General features: G+C 35.7%; 1 protein-coding gene across 2 annotated transcripts in view; it reads left to right on the top strand.

The window, feature by feature from the left end:
- Positions 1–26,349, top strand: part of Edil3 (EGF like repeats and discoidin domains 3) — a 468,021-nt gene that overhangs the window by 335,290 nt on the left and 106,382 nt on the right. For both annotated transcript variants that reach the window (XM_051172620.1, XM_051172619.1), the window contains 3 exons: positions 9,892–10,047; positions 12,293–12,437; positions 16,739–16,923. In XM_051172620.1, the coding sequence (XP_051028577.1) occupies positions 9,892–10,047; positions 12,293–12,437; positions 16,739–16,923 (486 nt within the window). The remainder of the gene's footprint in view (positions 1–9,891; positions 10,048–12,292; positions 12,438–16,738; positions 16,924–26,349) is intronic.

Genomic DNA, 26,349 nt, shown 5'->3' with positions numbered 1-26,349 from the left:
CTTTTATCCAGTAGGATGTTCTTCTTTTGCCTTTAAGATGAAGGGCATATTTCTCACATATAACCATGTTAAATTGCCTTTTCATATGTTCTGCTTTTACAGAATATTTTATTACTTATCTTTTACGTGATGTTTTGTTATTTTATATAATAAATATTTTATGTAGTATTTTAATAGTCTTCTGAGCATTACTGAAATCTTATAAAACAAATTTTAGAAATTCGGTTTCATCAAATAACAATATATTGGGCTGGAGAGATGGCTCATTGGTTAAGAGCACTGACTGTTCTTCCTGAGGTTCTGCTTTCGATTCCCAGCAACCACATGGTGGCTCACAACCACCTATAATGATATCTGACACCCTTTTCAAGGGTACAAGCAGGTAGAGCAATGTATACATAATAAATAAATAAATCTTAAAAAAAAAGAAAAGAAAAGAAAAGAAAGCAAACAAACAAACAAACAAAAAAAAAAAAACCACAAAAAAAACAAAAACAAAAATTTGTCACCAACAAATTGCCTATGAGTTAAGTCCAAAGTCTGACTCCCAGAGCCTTAAATGACAGTTTCACTAAACATGTTCAAATTGACAGTCTGGGTTCAACTTAGGTTGGACCTTGAGAGAGAAAACAAAAGGTTTGCTGGTGTAGAGATAAAGTTTCCACCCAGCATTCCTTAGAAACTGCTGTCAGGAACAGTCATTACTTCACAATTACCATGTACCCATAATTCATATCGGCGTCACCATATGCCCATAGCACACTATCCTGCTGGCTCTTCTCACCACCCTCTACAACTCTAAACTTCCAGGTAGTCTGGCTTGCATACCTTTCCCCTTGCAGGTACCTGATTCTCTATAGTTGGCAAGAGTTTCCCTGTCTTTTCGCTGCTCTCTCTGTTCCCAAAATGCAGCCTTCGCAACTTTGGACTTTCCCAAATGCCTGTGGCTATTCTATCCCTACCACCTGAGATGCAGCTACATTAAAGTTTCATATTTCTAATACATCTTTTTTGACGGATCAGTCTAGTTTGGTAGTTTTACTGAGCCCTCGCTTACACTGTGCAATATAGGCTACATACTCTCACAGTAAAACAACCAAAAAATGTGCAAAACAGAGAGTTGCTTAAGAGCCCATGCTGTTCTTTAATAGGAGGGAAGTTTGGTTTGCAGCATCTCTATCTGTTGTCTTACAACTTCCTTTTAATTCCAACACCGGGAAATATGATGCCCCTTCTTATCTCAGTGGATACACAGGCACACACACACAAAAATATAAATAAAGATACATTTTAAACTATAAAGCAAATATTAAACATTAAATATTCCTTAGTTTAAACATATCACCTGGCTTGGTATATATTTTGAAAATATATTAATGTTCATATTGTTTCCTAAGGAGAACCTTATTATGCAACTTTTGTATAATCACACAAGAGTCCAATGTAGATGTCTATAAAACCTGAACTTTTAAAATATCTACCAACAACTACTACCTTTGTATGTCCTTAAAACCTCAGAAGAAAAGATGCCTAAATGATTTTCTCAATTGATCTTGTCTTGGAAGTGATTCCTTACAGCTTCCCTGCTAAAAATTATTTCTTTGATTATCATTCAAGTATTAAAATGCTTAAAATAAACTATAGTCTGCTTATTCCCTGCTTCAATCATTTATCCTAGACAATAGCCATTCATTTCAGGCTTCCCACAGACTCAGGGATGCCAGAGCCACTAGATTTGACTTGTATGCAGCTAGTTAAAGTGCCTGTGCCCTCCTTTCCCTCCTCTATTCTAGACTCTCAGTAGTATTGTTAGATATGCTACTTTTGTCTGTCTGAACCCCTCCTTCAGCCCACCTCCATTCTACTGGAAGGAGAAGAAGCCAAGGTCAAAGGCACAGAAAATATTTTTAAATAAAATCATAGTAGAAAAATTCTTGAATTTTAAGAAGTACATGCTGGTCAAGATGCATGCATAACACAAGACTGAGATCTCCCACAAAGGCAAGAACATTAGAATAACACCTGACTTTTCAAGGAGACTGTATGTCATCCTGACCATTATACCCAGAGAAACTAGAATTACAATCTAAAGAGAAAGATAAGAAGTCCACAATAAAAACCAAATGTAAGCCATTTCTACTAGTCTTGCTATTCAGAAAAAACTGGAAGGAAATACTTACCCTTAAGATGTTAACAATAACCAAGAAGAACAAAAGGAACAAATGATCCAATCACTGTAAATCAAAAGAAGTAGAAAAACACCCATTTCACAACAGCAAAATAACAAGAATCAGTATAAACTAGTCATGAATAACTCTAAATAGTAGTTGTCTAAATTGCTCAATGAAAAGACACAGACTACCAGTTTGAAAACAGGGTCCGTCTTTCTGCTTCATCTAAAAATCACACTTCACCATTAAGAATAGACATTAACTTAAGGCAAAATTAGTGAAAAATGTATTCCAGGTAAATGAATCCAAGAAGCAGATAAATATAGCTATTTTATTATCTGAAAAATGAGACTTTGAACCAAAGCTAATCAAAAGAGAAAGAGAAGGAACTACATACTAATTAAAGAAAAAAAATTCACCAAGAGGATATTATAATTGTAAACATTTATGCACCAACACAGGGGTACTAAAGTTCATAAACTAAATGCTGCTACAGCTAAAATCACATATTGACCCTCACGTTGTTGTAGTCTTTAGTTCAATACCTTCTCTCACCAAAAGACTGAACGTCAGACAAAAATGAAATGGAAACGTTAGAGGTAATAATGTCATATTTCAAATGAAATTAACAAACATATATAAACCATTCCACCCAAACACTAAAAAATATCCTTTGTTATATTCAACAGTTCATGGAACTTTTTTTTAAAAACTGACCATATATTAGGACGAAAAACAAATTTCCAGAGATATAAGAAAACTGAAGTAACTCCTTGTCTACTATCTGACCACTACAGATTAAAGTTCAAAACCAACAATAGAATATGTACAAACTCATGGAAACTGAGCAACTGGATGAATACCAGGTCAAGAAGAAAATCAAGAAGGAAATTAAATCTTTTTATAACTGATTAAAAATGAAAGCACAGAATACCCAAACTCATTGGACATAATGAAGAGTTTTAAAGGGCAAGATCACATTACAGAGTTCTTACATTAAAACAAAGAAACAAACAAAAACCTAGCGGTATCTATATTAGTAGCCTAAACACATACCTGATTGCTCTAGAACAATAAGAAAAAGAGTATCTGTAAAGATTAAATGGGAATAAATAACGACTGGGCTGAAGTCAGTAAAATAGAGACAAACAAATTAGCAATGAAAAGCAGTTACCATGAATAAAACAAATGAGTTAGTTGAGAGAAAATAAATAAGACGGGCAAACTCTTAGCCAAAGTAACGAAGAGATCAAGGTAGAAGATGTAAATGAATAAAATTAGAGATGAAAAGGAGGGCATTGCAATAAAGACCAAAGAAATTAAAGAATCATGACATACTTTGAATATCTGTTACACCAAACTTGAAAAACTTAAAAGAAAGCAATACATTTAAATCAAAATGAAATAAGCAATTTAAACAAAGCTGTGGTGTTTAATGAAATGGAAGCAGTGATAATACTAATACTATAATCAATGTCTAAGTCTTAGCAGAAGTCAAGACAGTGGCACCATCTATGTCATCTATATTATAGACATTTAGGAGCAAAACAAGAACACACTGTTCTTTTAAAAAGTCCCCCAGTGAAGCTGTAATGAAAACTGACTTAATTAACTCTCAGTCCCTGTGAGTTCTTTCACATTCTGTGTTGAGACAGTGGGAATTACACAAATCACACTCTGCTCGGTGCTAAAGTTTGATATCACCAGCTAAAGCATTGTACGATTACTCGACTTTCTATGTCAATTCCCCTCCCATATGACTGCAGCATCAGGTTTATGTCACAGAACAATTGTCAGATAAACTAGAGCCATCATGCTTAGTAACTTGTCAGTGTTGTTCTACACCAGGGAAAACAGATGACAGCATTTACTGAATATAAAATTAGAAATTTCAAGTTCAAATTAGTGTTGGCAAACTTTATACACACCAATGTGATTTTGATAGTTTGGAATAAAGAAAAAGTTGTGTGTTGATGAAATTGGTGGTATTAATTAATATGACTCTTTGATATTAAATAATATTAACTGTCATCATGTGGTAAAAATCAGCATAGCTTAACGAGCCAGTATATTAGAAATGATCAATTCACATTTTTACAAAATTGTACATGACAAATGAACCATCTAATCAGTAAGATGATCCACAGACTTTAACATAACAAATAAGAAAAATATCATTGAGAGAATTTGGATTTTTCACAGCAAGTAAAATTTAAGAGTACTTGTATTGAAATTTAGAGACACATATCCCATGCTCTGATATAGTGTCAAAGAAAATATTAAGAATTATTGTTAGCTTATTAAACTACATCTTCCTTACTCAGCTCTATGGAGCTGCATTTTCTTCATATATTTTACGCATTCTAATGAATTTAATGTGGAAGTATGGGAATAAGCCTTCTCAAGTCATATCAGAAAAAAAGATAGAAAAATATACTTTAATAATGCATTTTTCCCAAAATGTGGTACATTTGGTAGCTTGTGACTATTTTATTATTTTTAATTTAATGAATATTTTATTGAGAAATTTAATTTTATATGTGTGCGTTTGTGTGTGGTAGGGGGGATTTGTGTGGGACAGCATCTGACATAATCATGTATGGAGGGAGATTAGAGGACAATTTTGTGTTGTACCTTCTTCTTGGCATGAGCTTTGAACACAGCCTGGTCCATCAGGCTTACTCAGTAAGTGCTTTAGCACCCAAGCCACTTCTCAGGCCTGAATTAGTCAGAATTTCTGAAATGCTTCATTTTATGTGTCCAATACAATATTGCATATACATATTTAGAACCACATATGCACACATGTGTCACAATATTTTTTGCTTTTACTGATTTTTAATATGGGTATTCTAGATCCAAAAGTTTGATAATTTCCCATAAAAACCCAATCTAGTTCTTATTTTTTGGATTTCTTTTTGACAGAGCTTTACTATGTATACCAACCTCAGTTTTAACTCATTACATAGCCTACAATGGCTTGTCATTCATGGCAATCTTTCTGTCTCAAGTGTTAGGGTAACACTGTCATGCCAGGCCAGTTTTTTCTACTCTCTTATTTTTTATTAAAGATTTTTTACATATACATTCATATTATTACACATATATACAATAAACTACATACAGCAAGGAGAACCATGAAATATATATATATATATAATATATATATAATATATATAATATATATATATTATATATATATAATATATATATATATATAATATATATATAATATATATTATATATATATATATACATACACACATTTCATAGTGTTTTGGCTATTTGTATTTGGCAGCCTTGAAGAAAATATCTTTCCTATCTTGGTGAGTTTAAAATTCTGTTGTACATCAATATCTATCTTATCTTATAATTATCAACTTAAAACATCTATCTAGATATAAAAACGTATTAACCACCAAACAACTAAACATAATTGTAAAACTAAATTATCTAGCCTTCAACTCCATCAGAGACTTGAGGAGGAACAAAATTGAATTCCTGAGTATACAAAGAGTACAGGTTAGCAGCTTCCCAAATGAAGATGATAGAGACAGCTTTCTGCCTGAACAGTTATAATATTAGCACATTATCTGCAGCCTTCTGGCCCAGCATATCTGACAGACATATTTGTGACCAGTCAAGTTTTGATAGTCATAAATCCTTACCCATATCATGCCCTTGCTAGGGATTTTTCTTGTGGTATACTGATATAATAAAAATATTAAGTTGGTTGGGTTCTTTAGAAATATATAATCAACTGTATTTTGATGAAGGCCTGGTGCATTTTCTGTATCAATATGCTAAAGATGCTCACTCAGTTTCCCCATCTCTCGTCCTCTCTGTCTTTGTACACTCAATTTCTTTTTTATTTTATTTTAATTTATTTTTGCCTCTATATTACTATCCCTGTAACCCTCTGTGTCTCAGTCTTGTTCTTTTGTTTCACAACTTGCCAGTATCCTTTTTATGAACATTTATATCTTAAAATCCTTATTTTCTAAATGATAGACCTTTAAAATTATTAAAAATTGTGCTTTAATTGCAAACAGTGCTGAACAGGCCAACTTTGAACTTTTAACAATTTACCTACTGTGATTGTACTCAAGGCTGCATTCTCAGACTACAATTGCAGAGTTGGGTAGAATGTGCACTTTCCTGATGTTTTTTGTCACCACACAACCATGACATGTATATCCGCCACAAGTTAGTAAATGTACCTGTTTTTTAAGGTCCTTGTTAAGAACATAGAGTCAAAGCTTTTGTTCTTCTTCCTGATGAGTGAACTGTGCTAACTCATATATTCTGCTTAATGTCAACAAAGTACTTTGCTCTTTTTTTAAATGGATTGCCTTTTAGCTACCAATTTATAATATCATATTATGGTTTTGGGTAAGTCACTTTGCTATAATGTGACTTGCAAGTTATTAGTCTTTACATGCTATTTGCACTTTGACTTTTCTCCTTTAATTTTTGTTCCATATAAGAAGACTTTAAAATCATACTTCACGTATGAGAACATTGTTATCTTTGATACTATCTTCAAAACTGTGCTCATCTTACACGTATGAGAGTTTTGTTTGTATGTTTGTATGTGCAGTTTGCCTATTTCATGTCCTTGGTAGACGGATAGACCATCAGATCCCCTGTAACTGCTTATCAAAACTTGTGATCTGCTATGTTGGGGCTGGGGTCCGAACCTGGGTCCTCCGAAAAAACAGTAAGCGCTCCCAAGCCCTGTGCCATTTTTCCAGCCCCCATCTAGGGTTATTTTATTTTCTCTGTTTTTCTCTGACTGGTTCCTAGTTTTGTTTCTTTTCTTTTTTATTCATTTAGGTGCTCAGTTCATTTGAAATTATTCTGGGATGAAGTAATAGATGTTGGTTTATTGCTTATATAAGATACCTACTGATAATAGTATTCTCCACCTACAAAATGAGCCAATAAAAGTATAATGGCAGATTTATTGGGAACAGCTCTTGGGTGTGATGTTCCCAGATACAGGCAATGTGGGACACAATGTGCACCAAACACCTCAGAAGGTCCTTTGATCTTTTACTGTCACGCAAAGAACCTACTATTCCATGTAGAAATGTTTTGTAACACATTATATAAATGAAAAAAAATTAAAATAAATGCTCACGGAATAATGTAGAAATGTACAATTTGGTCCACGTAACAGGATGAATCTAAGCTCAGTTTTACCAGGATGCAGGATGGCAGGAATCAAAGATAAAATGTTGTAATGGGATGAACTAGGTCTACTTGCAGCAGGTGTTTATGGTGGCAGTGCCTCTGAAACCATGGCTTAGTCTCCCTCCAAGGTTAACTTTTTTTCCACAGCAACTTTGATTCCTAGTTTTAAGTTTGAGCACCTTCATGAAAGTGAAATTCTCAGTTTGTTGTGTTGAACTATTTTCCAAGCATAATAATTTTAGCTATTTAATTTTCAGTATTCTGAAACCCACTGAAATCCTAGAACCTATACTAGAAACACCACTTTTAAATGTTTTGTTTTCTTTATCATTTAATAAAAATATTGCTGATATTATTTGCAAATATTTATTTACTAAGAACAATTCAAGTAAGATGATGTTTTGCTAACTGGAATTCTGCGTTCTTAGAACATGTGTGTGTGTGTGTGTGTGTGTGTGTGTGTGTGTGTGTGTGTGTGTGTGTCCTGTTAGATACTGGCAACAATATGAACTTTTTAAAAACAGTTTCTAATAATTTGGAGAAAATGGATTCAGATTTTATTGTATAATTCTGTTACACTTTTCTCATTTAAGCTTTAGAAAATTACTGTATAGCTCATCAGCCAAATTTCTAGCTGAGATCATTTGGCTGTCTACAAGAGGCATAAACAAGATAATTGAAATGAGATAAAACATAATTGAAAAAGGGATTCTCAGCAATATGAAATGTGGCTTAAAAGAAGGCTGGCTTCCAAAATGGGAGGAAACATAATTCAAAGTGGCCACTGTTTATGTTGCATGGATGAGGAAGGTTCAGGCTCTGAAGACTCCCCAGAGTAAAACAAGAAGAGGAAAAAGGTTCATGGCAAATCGGCTGCACAACAACAGGCAGATTTCCTTATCAGGGCTTACCTAGTATAAAGTACACAGGAAAAGCACCCGGTCCGACCATCAGAGGACTGAAACATCTGTAGATAAATACTAAAGGTAGTAACTAGTATTCACACTGAGGGGTGTGTTCGCTTTCTGAGCCTGTGAACAAGAATGCAGCCTAGACTACCTTCACGTTTAAAATCACTGTGATGTCTGGCCACAAAATAAGAAAAGCAAAGTCTCATGTGTGGGTCAACCTGAGCCTGAGACCCTCGACAGTTTCCCAACAGAAATGCCGCTCAGGAGGCTAACCTGCTTAGTGATTGTAGGCTTCAGGGTCTGGACTCTCTGGAAACTAGAATGTTCAACCTAACTGAAAGGTGAAACACTCTGCTCTCAGCACATTGAGATAGGGACTCTCCACCTCTGTTTATACATCAAATTTCCGGGCTTTATTGATACAAACCTAAGACTATACCTTGCAAAAGTTGAGTTTCACTTCATGGTGTTAAGAGTAAGCAGACAATGGGACATCGAGGAACACGGGATAGAGTGACTCTGTCACCCTCTTTAACAACCTCTATTATTTAAATGATAACTTCAAAAGCTCATCAGACTATGAAAAAGCCTATTCACAAACATTAGAGGCTTTGATGGCTTTTCTCTGGAAAAATATTTCAAAATTAGTAACTAATTTAAATGTAAGAGAAGTTGAAATGACCCCTATTTGTAGTGATACAGAAACTAGTGGTTCACAGCAATTTATCTAATACAGTAATAAATTTCTGTTAAATACACATGTGTGAATAAAACGAAGGCACTGAGCACAAATGAAATAATGTTTGGTGTTTGGTCTATGAATTGAACAGAGCATGTTTCCATCATATGGTTTAATTAATTATTATGTGTTACGAGTCAAAAGGTGCTTTCTATTAAAGTGACAGGATAATATTTTTTTAACGTAGCTGTCTAAGATTTCTGCAGCGAGCATCAATTTGCAGTGGAGAGGACATATCAATTAGAAAGCTTTCATGTGGTAAATCGAAGAGAAAAGCAACCGTTCCTTGAACCTCTAAACCTCCCCCATCCCATGACCCTTCACACCCCACAGCGGAGATGAAAGGAAAAAGAGCCAGGAAGCAAAGATGCCTGTGATTGGTTCTGGCACCATTTTTGCTTTTAGCTTTCCTTCTTCTAACACTCAACATTTCTAGGGGCTCTCTATGCTGTGTTTTGATGAAAACTCTGGAGTCCTCAATCAGAGATACACATTGCCAGCAGAGTTTCACTGTGAGAACAGGATTGCCTTAAAGAAAAGAGTGCCTCCACCATTCAGAGTTCACGAAGGCACACATGCATAGCATAACCAACCAAAGACTTTCCGTTCTTAAAATTAAATTGGGGGAAAGGGGCACTGAACACATAATAGTTTTGGGTTTTTTTGTATCCCACTGATGAAAACTATTTTGAATTTAAAGTTTAAATATCACCATTTGATGTATTTGCATTAAAAATAGACTACTGATTAATATTTCAGATTACTTAAATGTGTAAAAATAAGTAAAATGTGACATTCCTAATACTGATACTGTCCATATCAAACCCCTGACGGCAGTGAGAATGATTTTCATCGATTATGTTTGTCTCCTCAGATAAATTTACAAAGAAAAATGAGAGTTACTGGAGTGATTACCCAAGGAGCAAAAAGGATTGGAAGCCCAGAATACATAAAATCTTACAAAATTGCCTACAGCAATGATGGGAAGACCTGGGCAATGTACAAAGTGAAAGGCACCAATGAAGACATGGTAAGCCTAACTCACTCTGTGGAATTTAGCTAAAATTCCATAATGACCACATGAGATCATGTGACACCTGAGCCTTCTGCTAAAGGCTTATGTTCAAATACATTTCTGCAGCTTTTCGGGTTTAATTGGGTAAAGGGAACAGGGCTTCCCTAAGTTAGAAATTTCTAACAGCTTCCATTTAAGATTTTCTCAGTCTTTAATTGCTGGTCCTACAAATAGTTGTCAAAAGTTAGCCGTGTTGTGCATAACAACTGAGCTGCTTTAGAGATGATCAGCTTCCCAAGTCATTCTCCTTGATTTTACAGACAGCTTTCTCTTAAATCAAGTATATTATTTTAAAAACAAGAACATTGAATAATAGGAAGGATGTTTATCTGGACCTATTTGGCATTGGAAATGTATTTCTTAGTGAACAGAATAAAAATTGTGGAAGAAATGAGTATAGTAGTTAATATTTCCTGTTCCTTTGGTGTTCAGAATTTTAAACTAATTCATTTTGGAATGATATTTTTAAGTCTGATTAAGATACATATAAGAAATATTTATTATTATAATTCACTCTACGTCTTTATCATAGCCCGTTCTTTCCTCTCCTGTTGGTTCTACCTTCCCTCCCTACCTCTCTCTCTTCCCTGAGTGACCCCATCCCCTACTCCTCAGAAAAGGGAGCCTCTTTCCTCTCCAAACCACCATGGAACATCAAGTTGCATCACAATACAACACATCCTCTTTCACTTAGTCCAGACAAGGGAGCCTTGCCAGAGGAATGTGATGGAAAAGTAGGCAACAGAGTCCACGTCAGAGACAACGCCTGCTCCCATAAAGAAGGGACCCACATGAGAACTAAATTGTCCATATATATAGAAAGCCTGGTCCAATCAATACATGGTCTTTCAGTGGAGCTTCAGTTTCTGTTTGGCCCCTGGGCCCTGGTTTGTTGCCCCTGTTTGTCTTCTTTTGAAGTTCTTGTCATCCTCCAGCTCATTTATCCAACTCCATTTTTGTACAAGGCTCCTGTGCTCCAACTAATGTTTGGTTGAGTCTCAGCATCTGTTTCTGTCTTCTGTTGGGTTGACCCTCTCAGAGTACGACTATTCTAGGCTCTCATCTTCAAGCTTAGCAGAGTATTATTAGCAAGGTCAGGGGTGGCTCTCTCCCATAGCGTGGATCTTAGGTTGGGGCAGGCATTGATTGGACATTCCCTCGATCTCTGCTCTAACTTTATCCCTGCACATTGTTAGGCAGGGTAAATTTTGGGCTGAAGTTTTTGTGGGTGGTTTTCTGCTCCCCTCCAACCACTAGAAATCCTGTCTGGATAGAAGGTGTCCTTTTCAGTCTCCATGACCCCAACTACTAAGAATCTTAGCTAGAGTAATGCCCATAGAAGGAATGGCTCTTAACAGAAAAATGTATTCATTTGCAAGTTAACAGATGATAGATAGATAGATAGATAGATAGATAGATAGATAGATAGATAGATTTACAGAGTCAGAAACAGGGAGAATGACTTACTCTGTTTCTGCAGTTCTGGCCTTTAAAGTGGTAAAGAAGGGGCTGGAGAGATTGCTCCAACATTTAGCAGGTGATAAGAGCACTTATTGCTGCAGTAATCGACCTGTTAAGCTCCCAGCACCTACTCTGTGGTTTATAACACTCTAGTTAACACAATTTCAATGAATCTGATGTCTTTGTCTAATCTTTGTGTGTACTGGACACATACATGGCATACATACATACATGTAGGCAGAGCACATGTTCAAATAAAATAAAATGAATAAATCATTATAAAAACTTAAAATTAGTCAGAGAAACATGATTATGTCATACTACAAGGCATTTTACAGTTTTAATTCAAATTTTATATGTATTTTGTTGTTGTTATTGGCTGCTGATAGCTAGGGGCTTCCTAAATTATCAATAATATTGTACTATAATCTTTCAAAAATTGTATAGAGTGAGGCATAGGGTGCATATATGAAAATGATTAGAGAACCTATTGCAAATATATATGTATACATACATGCATAAACACATGGGCACATGCACATATACACACACATACACCTATATACATATACATATATGTATACACATATTGGTAGTTGGGTCGTACTCTGTAGTCTAGGCTGACTTTGGACTTATGGTGAACCTCCTGTCTCATGGGGATCCTCCTATCTCAGCCTCCTTAATACTATTATTCAGACATGCTCAGCTTTTAAAATACTGTATATATCTTTACACACAGGTGTTCCGTGGAAATGTTGATAACAACACACCCTATGCTAATTCTTTCACACCGCCAATCAAAGCTCAGTATGTACGACTCTATCCCCAAATTTGTCGAAGGCACTGTACTTTAAGAATGGAACTTCTCGGCTGTGAGCTCTCAGGTAAGTTACTGTCTTCTACTATGGAACTACCGTTAAAGCATACATAAAACATCTCTGTCTGTAGCTGGTTACTACTCTCTAGGTTTTCAGCACTCACAGAAGTTTATTTCTTTTAGAAAATATGTAAGGCATGGTTCAATGAAAGAGGGCATGCTGTTTATGTGTCAAATAAAGTTGTAGAGCACACTACAGAAATAGCAGAGGTTCAAGTTCATCTCTGTGTAATCAAATAGAATACAAGGAATTCTCATGAGAAGCTGTGCTCAAAAGATGTGGACCACTAGTTGGGTTGTAAATATGGTTTATGTTTGGTAATGAAAGTTGAACTTAAAAATACAATCTGCTTGACCTCATAAATTGTGCAAATTTAGGCTATAAGGTTCAAAGCAAGTAGTTTTATCTTTAAGCTTGGCACTTTCTTTTTCGATGTTATGAAACATGTAAATTTATCATCCCACCCTAGGGAACAATACTTTAACACCAGGAGTACAACTATTAATTCATTCCTTGAGCATTCTTAGCTAGCAGCCTGCTTATTATATAAGTCATGGTTATCTTGTTCCGGGTAACACATCAAAACCATAGAGGTGAGTAATTCTCCTTACAGGATCATCAGAACAGACAGAACATGAAAACTTTATATCTGAATCCCATTTCGCTTCTATAACTATATTATGAAATAAATAGAAAAATCACTTCTGCCTATTCCACTCAATTATATGTAGAGGGCAGTTAGTGGGTACCATACTTTGAAAACTTAACCTATCTTTGCCATAGTGGCAAAGGATTTCTTTTGTTCAAAGAGTGAATAAATTGGAAAGTTAATTTGTGTCACATTTTAGCATAGCCACGTCCCCTGATCCTATCCCACCCCTCCCACCCCCCAAAAGCAGGGAAAACATCTTATCAAATTTAAAAGAACAATTCCGGTTTTAAAAATATGTTCTTTAAATTTTTATACATATGTTTAGTATATTTAGTAAAATTACTGTCTCCCCCTTCCTCCCTTAACTCCTCTGCCCCAATGAACCCACATGGATCCCACTTGTTCTGAGGATTTTCTTCAAGGGTTAAACTTCCTACTTCATGTCTTTTTACCTCCTTATATTTACCTGTGTTATAGAAAAAGGAAACAATGTTAAGCAAATAGACTATAGTATTTAAAATACCATTTTTTTTTAAATGAGCATTGGAAGAAATCAGAGTAAAATTGCCATATGAGTGAACCTGCTTTAAGGATCAGTCACATGTGTATAATCTACACTGGCGATGTTGATGAAGAAATGTTTTCACTGCTGTTAATTTATGTTAACAAAGGAATTGTTTTTAATTATTTGGACTAGATTATTGACTGTAGTAAATCTGTGCAGAATTATGGCTACAGTGTACGTATTGCATGTCACCTTATCACCAGAGGCCAGTCATCCCTAAGCCGTTCATCATAAAGCAATCAGAAGGGAGCCACAGTATGATGAGGTTTGCAGCAAGCCCTGTGGGATTTTTGTTGCTTAACATCATCTTCCCCAGTTCTCCAGCCCTTTGATTCATGAGGACCAGCTTCTCTTACAGGACACAGTTCCACCCTTAAGGTGGAAATATGTTTTGCTCTCAAGCTTGACAAGAGGTTTCATCTGACACTTTACAGACTATTTTCTCAAAAGGAAGCAGTGCTCCAATCTCCCACCCCTTCCCCGACAAATTGATTTGAAACTTGGGTGCAGACAAAAAGCTCTCTTGCTGACTGTTTCAAAAGGCTAGAGCGTTTCTCCTTCTCCGAAGAAATAATCAATTCTTATGTTAATACTTCATGGTTTTTTGGTCCTACTCATACTGGTAAAAGAGGTGATTAATTGTGTTAAAAATTGAATGAATGAGACAGGAAAATTGTGAGCTATTAGGTCCATTGTTAAATTATTTAGCAGTGATTCTTGGGAATAAACATTGAGATAATATTTTACAATATTCTAAGACAGTTTCTTTAGAGTATGCAACACTGCAAAGCCCAAGGTCCCGTACTGTTTTCAGCAGTCTTAGACCTTTAACCTTGCTGAGAAGAAGCTAGTGTCTTCCCAGGCACTTGAAGAGAACACTTTTAAAATGTCTGAAACATAACTTTGTATTTTTGGAAGGAAATAGATCATGATAACAATTAGAAGAATAAAACTCACTTACCCTCTCTTCTAATTAGCAATTACTTAGCATTCTTTTAGCTATGTACTAGGCACCCAGAATGGTTATGAAGTAAATTTTGTGACTGAAAATAAATTGTCAAAGGCATTCTTCTTTCTATCCAATTTTCAAATATTTTATCACATGAGAAATAAAAAAAAATCACTCTTTTTCTATTGCACATCTTCTCCAAACTACACAAAATTCTACAAAAAAAAAAAAAAAAAAAAAAAAAAAAAGAATGCAGAAGTTTTTCATGCAGACAGTGTGTATTTGTTTGAAATTATTCTGAACGCAAATACCAACCCCTTATAGCTATTAGAACTTTTTAGAATTCAGGATCTCACTTAGAACAATGCTGGGTTTTTTTTTCCTCTCTGAATTTGCATTTTGATTTTAGAACTTCTTCAAGATTGGGTTTAGGATATAGTTCTGTTCAATAAGACTCTGGCTAAGAAACCAGCCTGCCATGGCCCTGCTTGTCACACAGTGGAAATAAAGCTGGAGGTACAGACTTTCCACAACAGCTGCAGAAAGGAGAAAATGTATGCCATTGGCTAGGGCTGACAGCAATTAGATAAAGTCAATTACTATTAGTGGGGATGGGGAGTTCTGTGCTTTCTCTCTTAAGCCTGCACATCTGTATGAGCAACAGTAGCCAGTTGGAGCATGCTATGCCTTAGTCACTGATACATTGACATTTAAAGACTTAACACTGGTTTCTGCTGGAATGAGTTTTATGGAAGTAGTAAAAAGAGCTAACTTTCATTGAAAGTTGATTTTGCCACCAATGTTTCTAAATACTTGGTACTTTATCAACTAATTTTCTAAGATATGTGTCCAACGTAACTTTCAATTGTCATTTTGGAGATTTGAACACGGAGACATAAATTGAATATATAATAGATACAAGACCAGATATCCAGTAAAGAGAAAACCAGTAGGGTATAGAAAGAAATGATTGGGCTGGATAAGTTCATCATTTTTTCTTTGCCATTTCACAATCTAATTCATCTTGACAGTTTCTTGGCACAAATGTTAACAACTTTATATAAGGAACACTAGGTCACAGAACAATATAATGTCAGACTCATGTCTTCTATACAAACCTGGTTAAGGTTTTAGCATATCTACATATGGATATTACATTTTCAATACTACACAGTCTCACATTTTGTAACACATCAAAATTGGAAATATATGTGGTAAACTTGATACTCTGCCAAAAGTATGTAAGTACTCAATGTTATTTAGTATTAATATGAGTTTACAAAAAGAATAGTAATGGTTTTAGTTAGGGTCATATATATATATATATAAGTGTGTATATGTATATTACATGCATATACATATATATCTTGTTATCTTGCTTATTTTTCTAAGATCCACAGTTGTACAATGCCTGGCACATGGTATATACTAAACAAATGTATTTTCTTCCCTTATTGGAGAAACCATATTTAAGCCATATTAATCAATGACATAAATTAGTGTTGAGTGTCTCAGCACATTATCTTTCTAACATCCTAAGCCTGAGTGAGGATTGTTAGAGTAAAGGTCAACCTGGCTACAGTGTGAGGCCCCGTCCCTAAAACGCAAGATTATTGCATATTTTTTAGACAGCAAAATGCTGTCCAGTTTAGAATATAAGTCTGGAGCAATTTGCGAAAATGACTCTGTACTGGGGGAATTTCCATCGGCGATATTATGAAAACAAATAAAAGAAAACCAAATATACTTTATGAGAAAATGCCCATTCTCCAAGACACAATAAAATTGTTGAAAACTGGGAAACAGCCATGAGGCTTCCAGTAATGAGACAGGAGAGAGCATTTCAGCAATGTTTTCATTTTGCAAAATCATCTCTCACAGAACAGTCGTCTGAATGGTCTGTCTTGTTTTCAATTTTTCCAAAATATATTCAGACAAAATCACTTGAATTGGCTATCTTGTTTTTCTATTTTATTCCAGATTTATTTCTGATTATAGCTCCTTTTTTGAATTTAGATGTTCTCTCTTTTGGGGGAAGGAATAGCGTTGTGTTCAATCTTCCTTTGCCGATCTGAAATGAAGAAGGAAAAATTCCAGGGTGATAAATTGTTTTCCTCATGGACCTCTTCTCATTCTACCAGGCTGTTCTGAGCCTTTGGGGATGAAATCGGGCCATATACAAGACTACCAGATCACTGCCTCCAGCGTCTTCAGAACGCTCAACATGGACATGTTCACATGGGAACCAAGGAAAGCCCGGCTGGACAAGCAAGGCAAAGTCAACGCCTGGACCTCCGGCCACAATGACCAATCACAATGGCTACAGGTAATGGCCTTGGAGTCTTTCACCGCCCACTACTCTTGTGCCTTAAAAGATTTACTAGTGACTAGCTAAGTGTCAGAATTATTATTTTGAACTCTTAAATAAATATACTTTCCTATTTGACTTTTCCAAACTTGGACAACAGAAATTCCTTATGAAATCCTATCTCTGGCCCACTCAGGTCTACTTTATCGATGCAGCCGTTGTAGGGAAGCTGGCTGGGTAAATTGTACCAAACCACACTGTACACATCTGATAAGATTTGAGCGAATCTACTTTCCTATGCTTTATCTGTTCTGATGGTTTGTACTATATTTAATTTTGAAAGTTAACATCAGGATTCAAAGACACTGAAATCATGCCACTGGCCTGCAGGGAGTCTCAGGGTGTCCTGACTCCAGCCCGATCATCTCTACCTGTGGTTGCTAAGCACTAGGATAATTGGATTACATGCTCATCATACAATTAACTTATAAAAGAATAATGTGGATTCTGTAGAGTCTGTTTATTACTTGCAATTAAAGTAAGGCTACATCTAATTCCGTTGAAACACACCTCTTGAAATAACTTTATTTGTGGGATACTTTTATGCATACGTAGTTTTGTTAATGTCCTCTATTGCAGCAAAAATATGATGACTCAATTTCATAATAAGGCTAGTTTCTGTCCTGTGCACGAGTTTCATTTTGATTTTATGCTTTGTCAATTGCTTTTTAAAAACCTATGATAAACCATGACATGTATTTAAAACACTTAAAACAATAAGTGCTAACCTTTACCAAGTTACAGTTATCATTGCTGAGTTCACCTGAAATTCCCAAAACTTTTTTCAATTTTGTCACTGAGTTTTGTAATGCTACACTATTATATCCCCACAATTAGAAATAGTTAATTTTCTCAGTTGTCTTATATTTCTTATATTTTTACTTGACCCATTATTTAGCTTACAGATATTATAGGAAGTTATATATGAGCTTCTCGGATTAGTTTTTTTAAATCAGGCATGTGTTTTCTGTGTGTTACTTAACGATCTTATCTAGGCCATATCACTGCTCCCTACATTAAATCATTAATGCAACAAGCGATTACATGTGCGCCCCATCCCACGCCGCCCCAAGCATCTCATACACTCCTGGAGGAGCACACTTCAGGCTCTCAAGGCATCATTTGTTTCTTAGAATTCATCTTTTAAACTGCCTAACATGATGGCAGACTTTTATTTTTCCCTCCACCCTGATGTTGCTAAATGTTCTTTCCAACCCTCATCAACTGGTTATTCTCTCACTAACGTGTCTCTTAGCAACTCCACGAGCTCAGAGTTACAGATTTACCAAATATCTGTGATTTTAGCTACTAAAATTGAGAGCAGAGTACCCTGACATTCTTACCATTCTTAAAAAGTCTCCTGCTTACTGTCACTTTTTTGTCTAAAGAGATACTTTGATTTCTTGGGTTTCTTCTGAAGCCTATTAACCATCTTCCTCGTACGTATACATATGCTCTAAACAATTTCCATTTTTCTAATCATAACGTGAATGTGCGAATGGGAGGCATGTTTATGTGTGTATGCTAAAATGCAAACACATTTTTGTTTCACTTTTGCTGAAAAATTTTTTTCAGACACTTTGGCTGGGCTTGAGAATAAATTATAGATTTCTAATATGGCCTAAAATTTTCCCTGGATTTGTCCGCATTCATCTTTTACCATGCTTGTTTTAATTTCCCCAAGTTCCTTCAACGTAACACCATCTGTCTCTCCCTGTTCTGCTATAAATTTACTCTTCCTAAGAAAAGGAAAACACAAAATAATCAGCCTTCTGACTCTAGATCCTTCAACACAGCTTCACATGCTGCCTTGTGGAAAGCTGGGCTGTTGGCTGTGCTCTACCCCATCTGAGCTAGGATCTCTCCTATGTATGTTAGTCTCATTTTATCATAGATGATTTAACTTCCAAGACCCCACAGACTGCTGAAACTGCAGGGCATATTGAATCGTACCTAGATTTTTTCCAATAGGCTTTGCAGTATTGTCAATGAGTGAAAGAACTAAATCTGATCCATCTTTGTTCTGTGCTTTGGGGCCCCCTTTTCATCTTTCCCCTTGTATTTGGGTATAATTTGGAAGAAAAATAAAACTTACCTGAACAAAAAATCATTTCTACATAGTGACGGATAATATAGTCAACACAAATAATGTCTAATGGGCAGGTAGCACACACAGTACAGATACACCGAACAAGGAGATGATTTATGTGTTGTGCAGAACTCAATATGATGGCTGAAAATCCCATGGCCACCCTCAGAGAGAATTTCTACTTAATAGTTGTGAAGTAACTTATTTCTGCAACTTCTACTTAATACTTAAAAATTGGGTTGGTTTTGTGTAACTGGAACAAGAGGAATGGAAACCACAAAATATAAGATTGCTATTTTTTTTTAACCATGGTTTCTGCAATACTCTCACTGTAATAATACCAAGCAATTTTGAAATTAAAATACCAGGCTAGATTGTTGGCTTCAGAATGTCAGGTGTATTGCCATGGCTTTCTGTTTCTGTACTCCAGCACTTAACCAAATACAGTAATTGATACTAACATGTAGGAGATAGTTCATAATGACGTGCTGCATGGAGATAATTATTTCAAGAGAAATTCAAGCATGGTGTTTTGTTTTATACATATGATCCTCTGTATAAAAAGCCAATTGTTACATATTTTTTTATACTAGGTATCAAATTAATTCAGACATATTAGGCAAGCATTTTGCCATTGAATAACAACTGTAACCCTAACAATGATCAGTAAGGTTTTAAACAAATATATGTATGTACATATAGACATATATAATTTTTCCAAAAAACAAAGCTTTTAAAATACAAAATAATAATGAATAGTGTGAATAAACCATGGACAATATCCAATGCTTCCCCAGTATTAACAATGAAAGCGGTAAACTAATTTTCATATTTTGTTATAAAATATTTAAAATTTTTATGTATCCAAGTCAAGTCACCTCCAAAATATTCTGATTATAAGTTAGATAAGTCAGGATTCATAATGTCCTGTAAAATACTGAAAAATATTATTAACACAAATAGCAACTTAGATGGGTATATTCTAGAAGTACACAGCGAATGTCTGAAGGCAAGTTTCTTTAGAAAGATAAAAATGAAACAAATATATTTATATGGATAGATATGTGATTTTCAGAACAAACCTCCATCCATCACTTTGTTTAAGATGTCTTCTTAAAGGCCCTTGCACACTGGCATCGATTTATTCTCTTGATGACATATTTTCTGTCAACTCTGAGACCAGTTCTTCGGGTGGATGTCTGAGTTTTGAAGTGTCAAAAGATACCCAAACTCTCCAAGGAAAAATAACCTGACAACATCTGTTGTTTATTTATTTTCCTGACATTGTGCAAAGAAAAAACCCAGAATGGGAGTATTCATCCATGTTTTCCTCTTAAGAGAATGGAATCTCTCCACTACACTGTTAACATTGGTGCTGCTGTTTAGTTGGAAGTATGATTAATGTATATGGTGATTTTTTGAGTTGTTGAGATATAGACTGCTTTTAATCCTTAAATGAAGTGTCTGATGTCATTTATTTAGTGTTTTTAAATAGAATGCATCATTCATGAGCAACAGCCATTCAGAAGGGAAGCCATTCTGATATCTAAATTTCTTTCCTTCATCACTAATCTCTTCCTTTTTATTTAAGTACTTTATTCAGATTACATTTCAATTGTTATCACCTCACCTGTATCTTCCCATTCCCCCTCCCTCCTTCTCTCACCATACTCCCACAACTAGGTCTGTGACAGAAGTGGCCCTCGTACACCAACATACGATCATAACCTATCAAGTCTCATCCTGGTAGCCTGCTTACTCTTCCTCTGAGTGCCACCAGGCCTCCCCAGCAAGGGGAAGTAGTCAAAGAGGGGCACCAGAGTTCATGTCATAGTTAGTCCCTGCTTTCCACACAACTGTGGAGAATGTATTTTCCACTGGCTAGATCTGAATGGGGGTCTAGGTTTATTGCATGTATTGTCTTTGATTAGTACAGTAGTTTGAGCAGATCCCCCTGGGTCCAGATCTGCCAGCCTTGATGGTCTTCTTGTAGGTTTATAGACTCTCTGGATCCTTCTATTTACCCATTCTCCCATACTTCTCTCACCTTGAGTACCACTAGGAAGTCCCAGGATCTATCTTAATTTCCTGTTAAGTGAAGACATCAGGGGACATCCTTGTTGTGTTAGTGTCCAATTATAAGTGAGTATATATCATGTGTATCTTTCTGTGTGGGTTAACTCGCTCAGTATTATCATTTCTAGTTCATACATTTGCCTGCAAATTTCAACATTTCCTTGTTTTTAATAGCTGAGTAGTATTCCATAGTGTACATTTAGGCTGCTATGAACATGGTTGAGCATATATCCTTGTTCTGTGGTAGAGCAACTTTTGTATATATTCCAAGGAGTGGAATATCTGGTTCTTCAGGTAGCCCTATTCTCATTTTCTGAAAAAGTGCCCGATTAATTTTCAAAGTGGTTGTAAAAGTTTGCATTCCCACCAGCAGTGAAGGAGTGTTCTCCTTTCTCTCCACATCCCCGTCAGCATTTGCTGTCACTTGAGTTTTTGATCTTAGTCATTCTGATGGGTGTAAGATGGAATCTCAAAGTTGTTTTGATTTGCATTTCTCTGATGACAAAGGATGTTAAGCATTTCTTTCAGTGTTTCTCAACCATTCGATATTCCTCTGTTGAGAATTCTCTGTTTAATTCTGAGCCCCATTTCTTAATTGGGTTATTTAGTTTGGCAGTGTTTAATCCTTGAGCTCTTTATATATTTTAGATAGCAGTTCTTTGTCATATGTAATAGCTAAAACAATCCTGTACAATAAACGATCCTCTGGAGGCATCTCCATACCTGATCTCAAGCTGCACTATAAAGCAACAGTAATTAAAACAGCATGGTAGTGCCATAGCAATAGGCTAGTTCATCAACTTCCACACAATAGGCTCAAAGATTATTGAAGTACAGTGTGAGTGCACACTTTTAAAAATTATTTTATTAATTTATTCAAATTACATCTCAATTGTTATGCCAGTGTATAACCATTTTGGAAATCAATCTGGCGCTTTCTCAGAAAATTGGGATTAGTTCTACAAGACCCAACCACATCCATCATTCCTGCATATATACCAGTAAGATGCTCCAGCATACAACAAAGACATTTATGTTCATACCAGCTTTATTCATAATAGCCAGAATCTGGAAACAACCTAAGTGTTGCTCACCAAAGAATGGATAAAGAAACTCTGGTACATTTTTACAAGGGGGACTCTAGGGAGAATGCTTAATTTTCATTCAGAAGAACAAATAGAATAGACACAGGAAGCAGTTGAAGGGAAGGAACAGGAAGGGAGCCTATCATAGAGATCCTCTGAAAGACTCCACACAGCAGGAGATCCTAGCAGATGCTGAGACACACAGCCAAACTCTGTGGTGGGGCACAGAGAGTGTTATAGAAGAGATGGGGAACAGAGGGATCTGGAGGGGTCCGGAGCTCCACAAAGAGACCAATGGAGTCAACAAATTTGGGCAGAGGAGGGGGTGCTGCAGATAATGATGCACACACCAAGGACTATGCATGGTGAGGACCTAGGGCCTCTGCTCAGATGTGGTAGATAGGCAGCACAGTCTTTGTGGGTCCCATAATATGGGGAGTAGAGGCTGCTTCTGACATGGACTCACTTTGGAGACCATTCATTGATCACTTCCCCTTGGCCAGGTGGCCTTGCCAGGCCACAGAGGAAGTGAATACAGTCAATCAGATGAGACTGGATAGGCTGAGGTCTGATATTAGGAGAGGAGTGTGCCCCTTTCTGAGGACTGGAGGAGGGAGAGAGAGGGTGTAAGGGAGGGGAGGTGGGACCAGGAGGCAATGAAGGAAAGGACTACAATTGAGATGTCAAGTGAACAAATTTAAAATAGAGAATTAAAAATCAAAACAAAACAACAACAACAAAAACAACAAACAAACAAAAAACCAACAGGCTGAGCAACCCTTTGGAGAGCAATCCAGTAAGCAGTGCTCCTCCTGGCCTCGGCTTCAGTTCCTGCCTCCAAGTTCTTGCCTTGAGTTCCTGCCTTGACTTCCCTCAATGACGGGTGATGAAATGAAAGTGTAAGCTAAATGAATGCACTCTATCCCAAGTTGCTTTTAGTTAAAATGTTTTATCACAGCAAAAGAAAAATAAATTAAGACAGTGTATGTGTGTGTGTGTGTGTGTGTGTGTGTGTGTGTGTGTGTCTGTTTCCTTTCTCTAAAGTAAAATTTCAAGGTAATACATGTTTACATAGGTAGCAAATTGCAAGTGATGCCAACATATGCCATTGATTGTCCTTGGCAATATAAATACACTTAACATATGTAAATACAATGTTTTTATTTATCTAATAGATTTTTAGCATTTTACCTGAAAATAGTAATAAATATTAACAATGTAACATGGACATTATGTCATTTTTGGATCTTCCCTACTGAACCTCTACTTTTTGGACATCCATGTGTTTTAAGTGCCTTATCATCAATTTTCAGCAGCTGAGCAACATTCCTTCTAACAATTATGATCTTAGTTGTCCAACTGATTCTGCATGAAAAAAAATGTGTAATATTTTATTAATAGAGAATGAAATTAGTTCATATAGTAATTAAGTAAATTATAAAGTATGGTTCATTTTTGTATGATTCAAGAATCTGAGGGAAAAAATGGAATGGATTTGGATTGATTGAAAAAAAACTTATTTTAAAATGATGCATCACAAGTTGTTGACAGTGAATATACTACAGAAGTATTCATTACCTTATGGGCAATGACTACTGAAAGTGCATAGTTCATTTGCAAAGTAAATCTACCAAAAATCAATAAATGAAAATACAATGTAAATTACTAACGACAATAAAAATATTATGGCAAAGAAAATGGCCTTTTTGATATATTGTATGTGCATTTCATAAAAATTAACATAGTCTGCACAATAGCTCAACAAAGTCAGCAAAATTAATAGACTCAGGCTTTATGTTTTAATGTTGACTTTTGTCAACAGCTTCTTACCCCACAGAGATTCATTTTAATATTAATTTGTTGAAAACATATAAGAAATAAATTAAGTTTATGCTTCCAAACTAAGTAAAACTTACTTAATTTAGTACTTTTCTGATTGGAAAAAAATGTCACGACCATAGAATTTATATCCACTTAAAAATGATTGGTGTCCCAAGTTTTCTGGACTATTGGTTTATAGAAGAAGTGAAAAAAGGCCATTCAAAAATTAAGAAAGCACTGGGTCCCTAGAAATTACTTGTCAGTATGAGGAAGTATTCTGAGATTCAATGCCTACTGTCTCTATTATGTGCATAGTAGCCATATGAAGAAAACACCCACAAATTAGATCTAAAAGAAAAAAATCTATTATCGTGGCCATGATTTATAACACATGTATGCTTTAAAGTACAAAAATATCCAAGAATGACCTTGCTCTACTTAAACTTCAAACAATCTTTAAAATGTACATAACGCTATTTTATCAAAGGAATTCTTCACTATCCCAGTATAAAAATAATAGAAGGGCTCCTCTACCATACCAATATAATAATAATAGAAATAAGCAGAGCATAACTGATGAGATATTTATATGTAGACGTTACATAAGTATTTGAATTCAACATTGAAAAACTTGTAAAGAAAATGGAATGGGTTTTGCAGCCTCTGTTAATATGCAATATTTAAAACCACTGAAAAGCCGACAGTATAACTTGATGCAATTGATGAGAGTTCAGCAGGCCCACTCATGATTTGAAGATCATGGGCATTAAATGACTTTCTCTCTCTCTGTATGTGTGTGTGTGTGTGTGTAAATGGACTTTAATTTGTGACATTAGTTATGGCCCTTGTTACTAGGAGTCTCTGCTAGAATCCCCCACATATCCTTCCAGAAGCCTAGCCTGACTTAGGGCTCCAGCTTGTCACAGAGATGCCCCTGCCCAGTTTTTATTTCTTTACATGCTTTCTGTCCTTTAAACAGTAAATTGAATGCTGAGCCAGTGAGTAAAAACTAGACCGTGGAAATGTTTGAAACCAGGCGAGCATTTATTTGTAAAGGCTCACGAGGAAAACTGAGTTCAATTTTAATTGGTGGCCCTATTTGTCTGTAAAGCAGACCTTTCAATGACCTCATGAGTTTTGTTTCATAATAAGGTTGTAGAGTTATAGTAGCTTGCTGAAGACAGGACAGCCATTCTAAAATGCAAAGGGAATATAGCACATATTAGATAGTGCACGCAGTGGTGTGTACCACAGTATTTCTTAAACCGTCTATGGAGTGGGGTGATTACTTTTCTCACAAGGTAGTATCCTTGACTAGCTCTCTCCAGCTGACCCCCAGCCACTTATCAAAATCGGCAGTTTTTAAAATATCTATTGGTCTAGCATCTTCAGTTAACTTGTTGTTCACCATAATTAAAATTGTTTGTACTGTTATAGAACTAGTAAACATTGGACCTTGAATATTTAGAAAGCGGTTTTGCTTTAAAACATAGAAAATGATGACTAGAATTAATATTTATATTCTCACGTTTCAGTGATGTGTACTTATCACAAACACACCACATTTTAGATACTTGTTCTTGGTCCAGCAAACTTGGCGATGGTTAAATCCACGTGGTTTGGTTGGTTTGGTTTATTCTAGACTCCTTCATAAAATGTCTCTCAACTCAATGATGCTATAATGTGTAGGTAATGCTGTTTTTCTTATATCTGCATGTGTGTGTGTGTGTGTGTGTGTGTGTGTGTGTGTGTGTGTGTGTGTGTGTTTCAGTTGCCAATTATTTAGCTTCTGGTTAATGTCAAGATAAAATACATTTATTTATAGAAAATATTACAGTTCAGAAGACATAGCCCAGTGTATCTGTTTTCACATCTCTTATGACTTGTTACTTCATGGAGCATTTGCAGTTCAGTACCCGAGCTTACACCTTCAAAAGCTTAGTTCAGCCAAACACATATGCTCAGTGTCATCATAATTTAAATGTATTGACCACTCTAGGCAAAGAAAGTAACACATGATAGTTTGTTTGGTGATGAATAATCCCCATGGTCCAAAGAGCTTGGGTAGAGAAACTTAAAATAATGCATAATCTTTTCATCCCAGTTCTTAATTTTTTTGCCTTATGTTTAAATTGAATAATTTCCTTCACAACTATTTTCCTGTCCCTTAAGAATGAGTGTATCATTGTTGCGATGTGTTTGTATAAGCTGACGTTTCTCCTATAAATGCCACAAGTTCTGGATGTACCTTCCAGTAAAAGAGGCTCTCTAGCTGACATGAATACAATACTCTTGCAGAGTCTCTATTTGAGT

The sequence above is a fragment of the Acomys russatus genome, chromosome 30 (genome assembly GCF_903995435.1).
Source record: "Acomys russatus chromosome 30, mAcoRus1.1, whole genome shotgun sequence".
Taxonomy (NCBI): Eukaryota; Metazoa; Chordata; class Mammalia; order Rodentia; family Muridae; genus Acomys; species Acomys russatus.
Note: the sequence above shows the minus strand (reverse complement) of the source record. Positions and strands in the feature narration are given on the sequence as shown.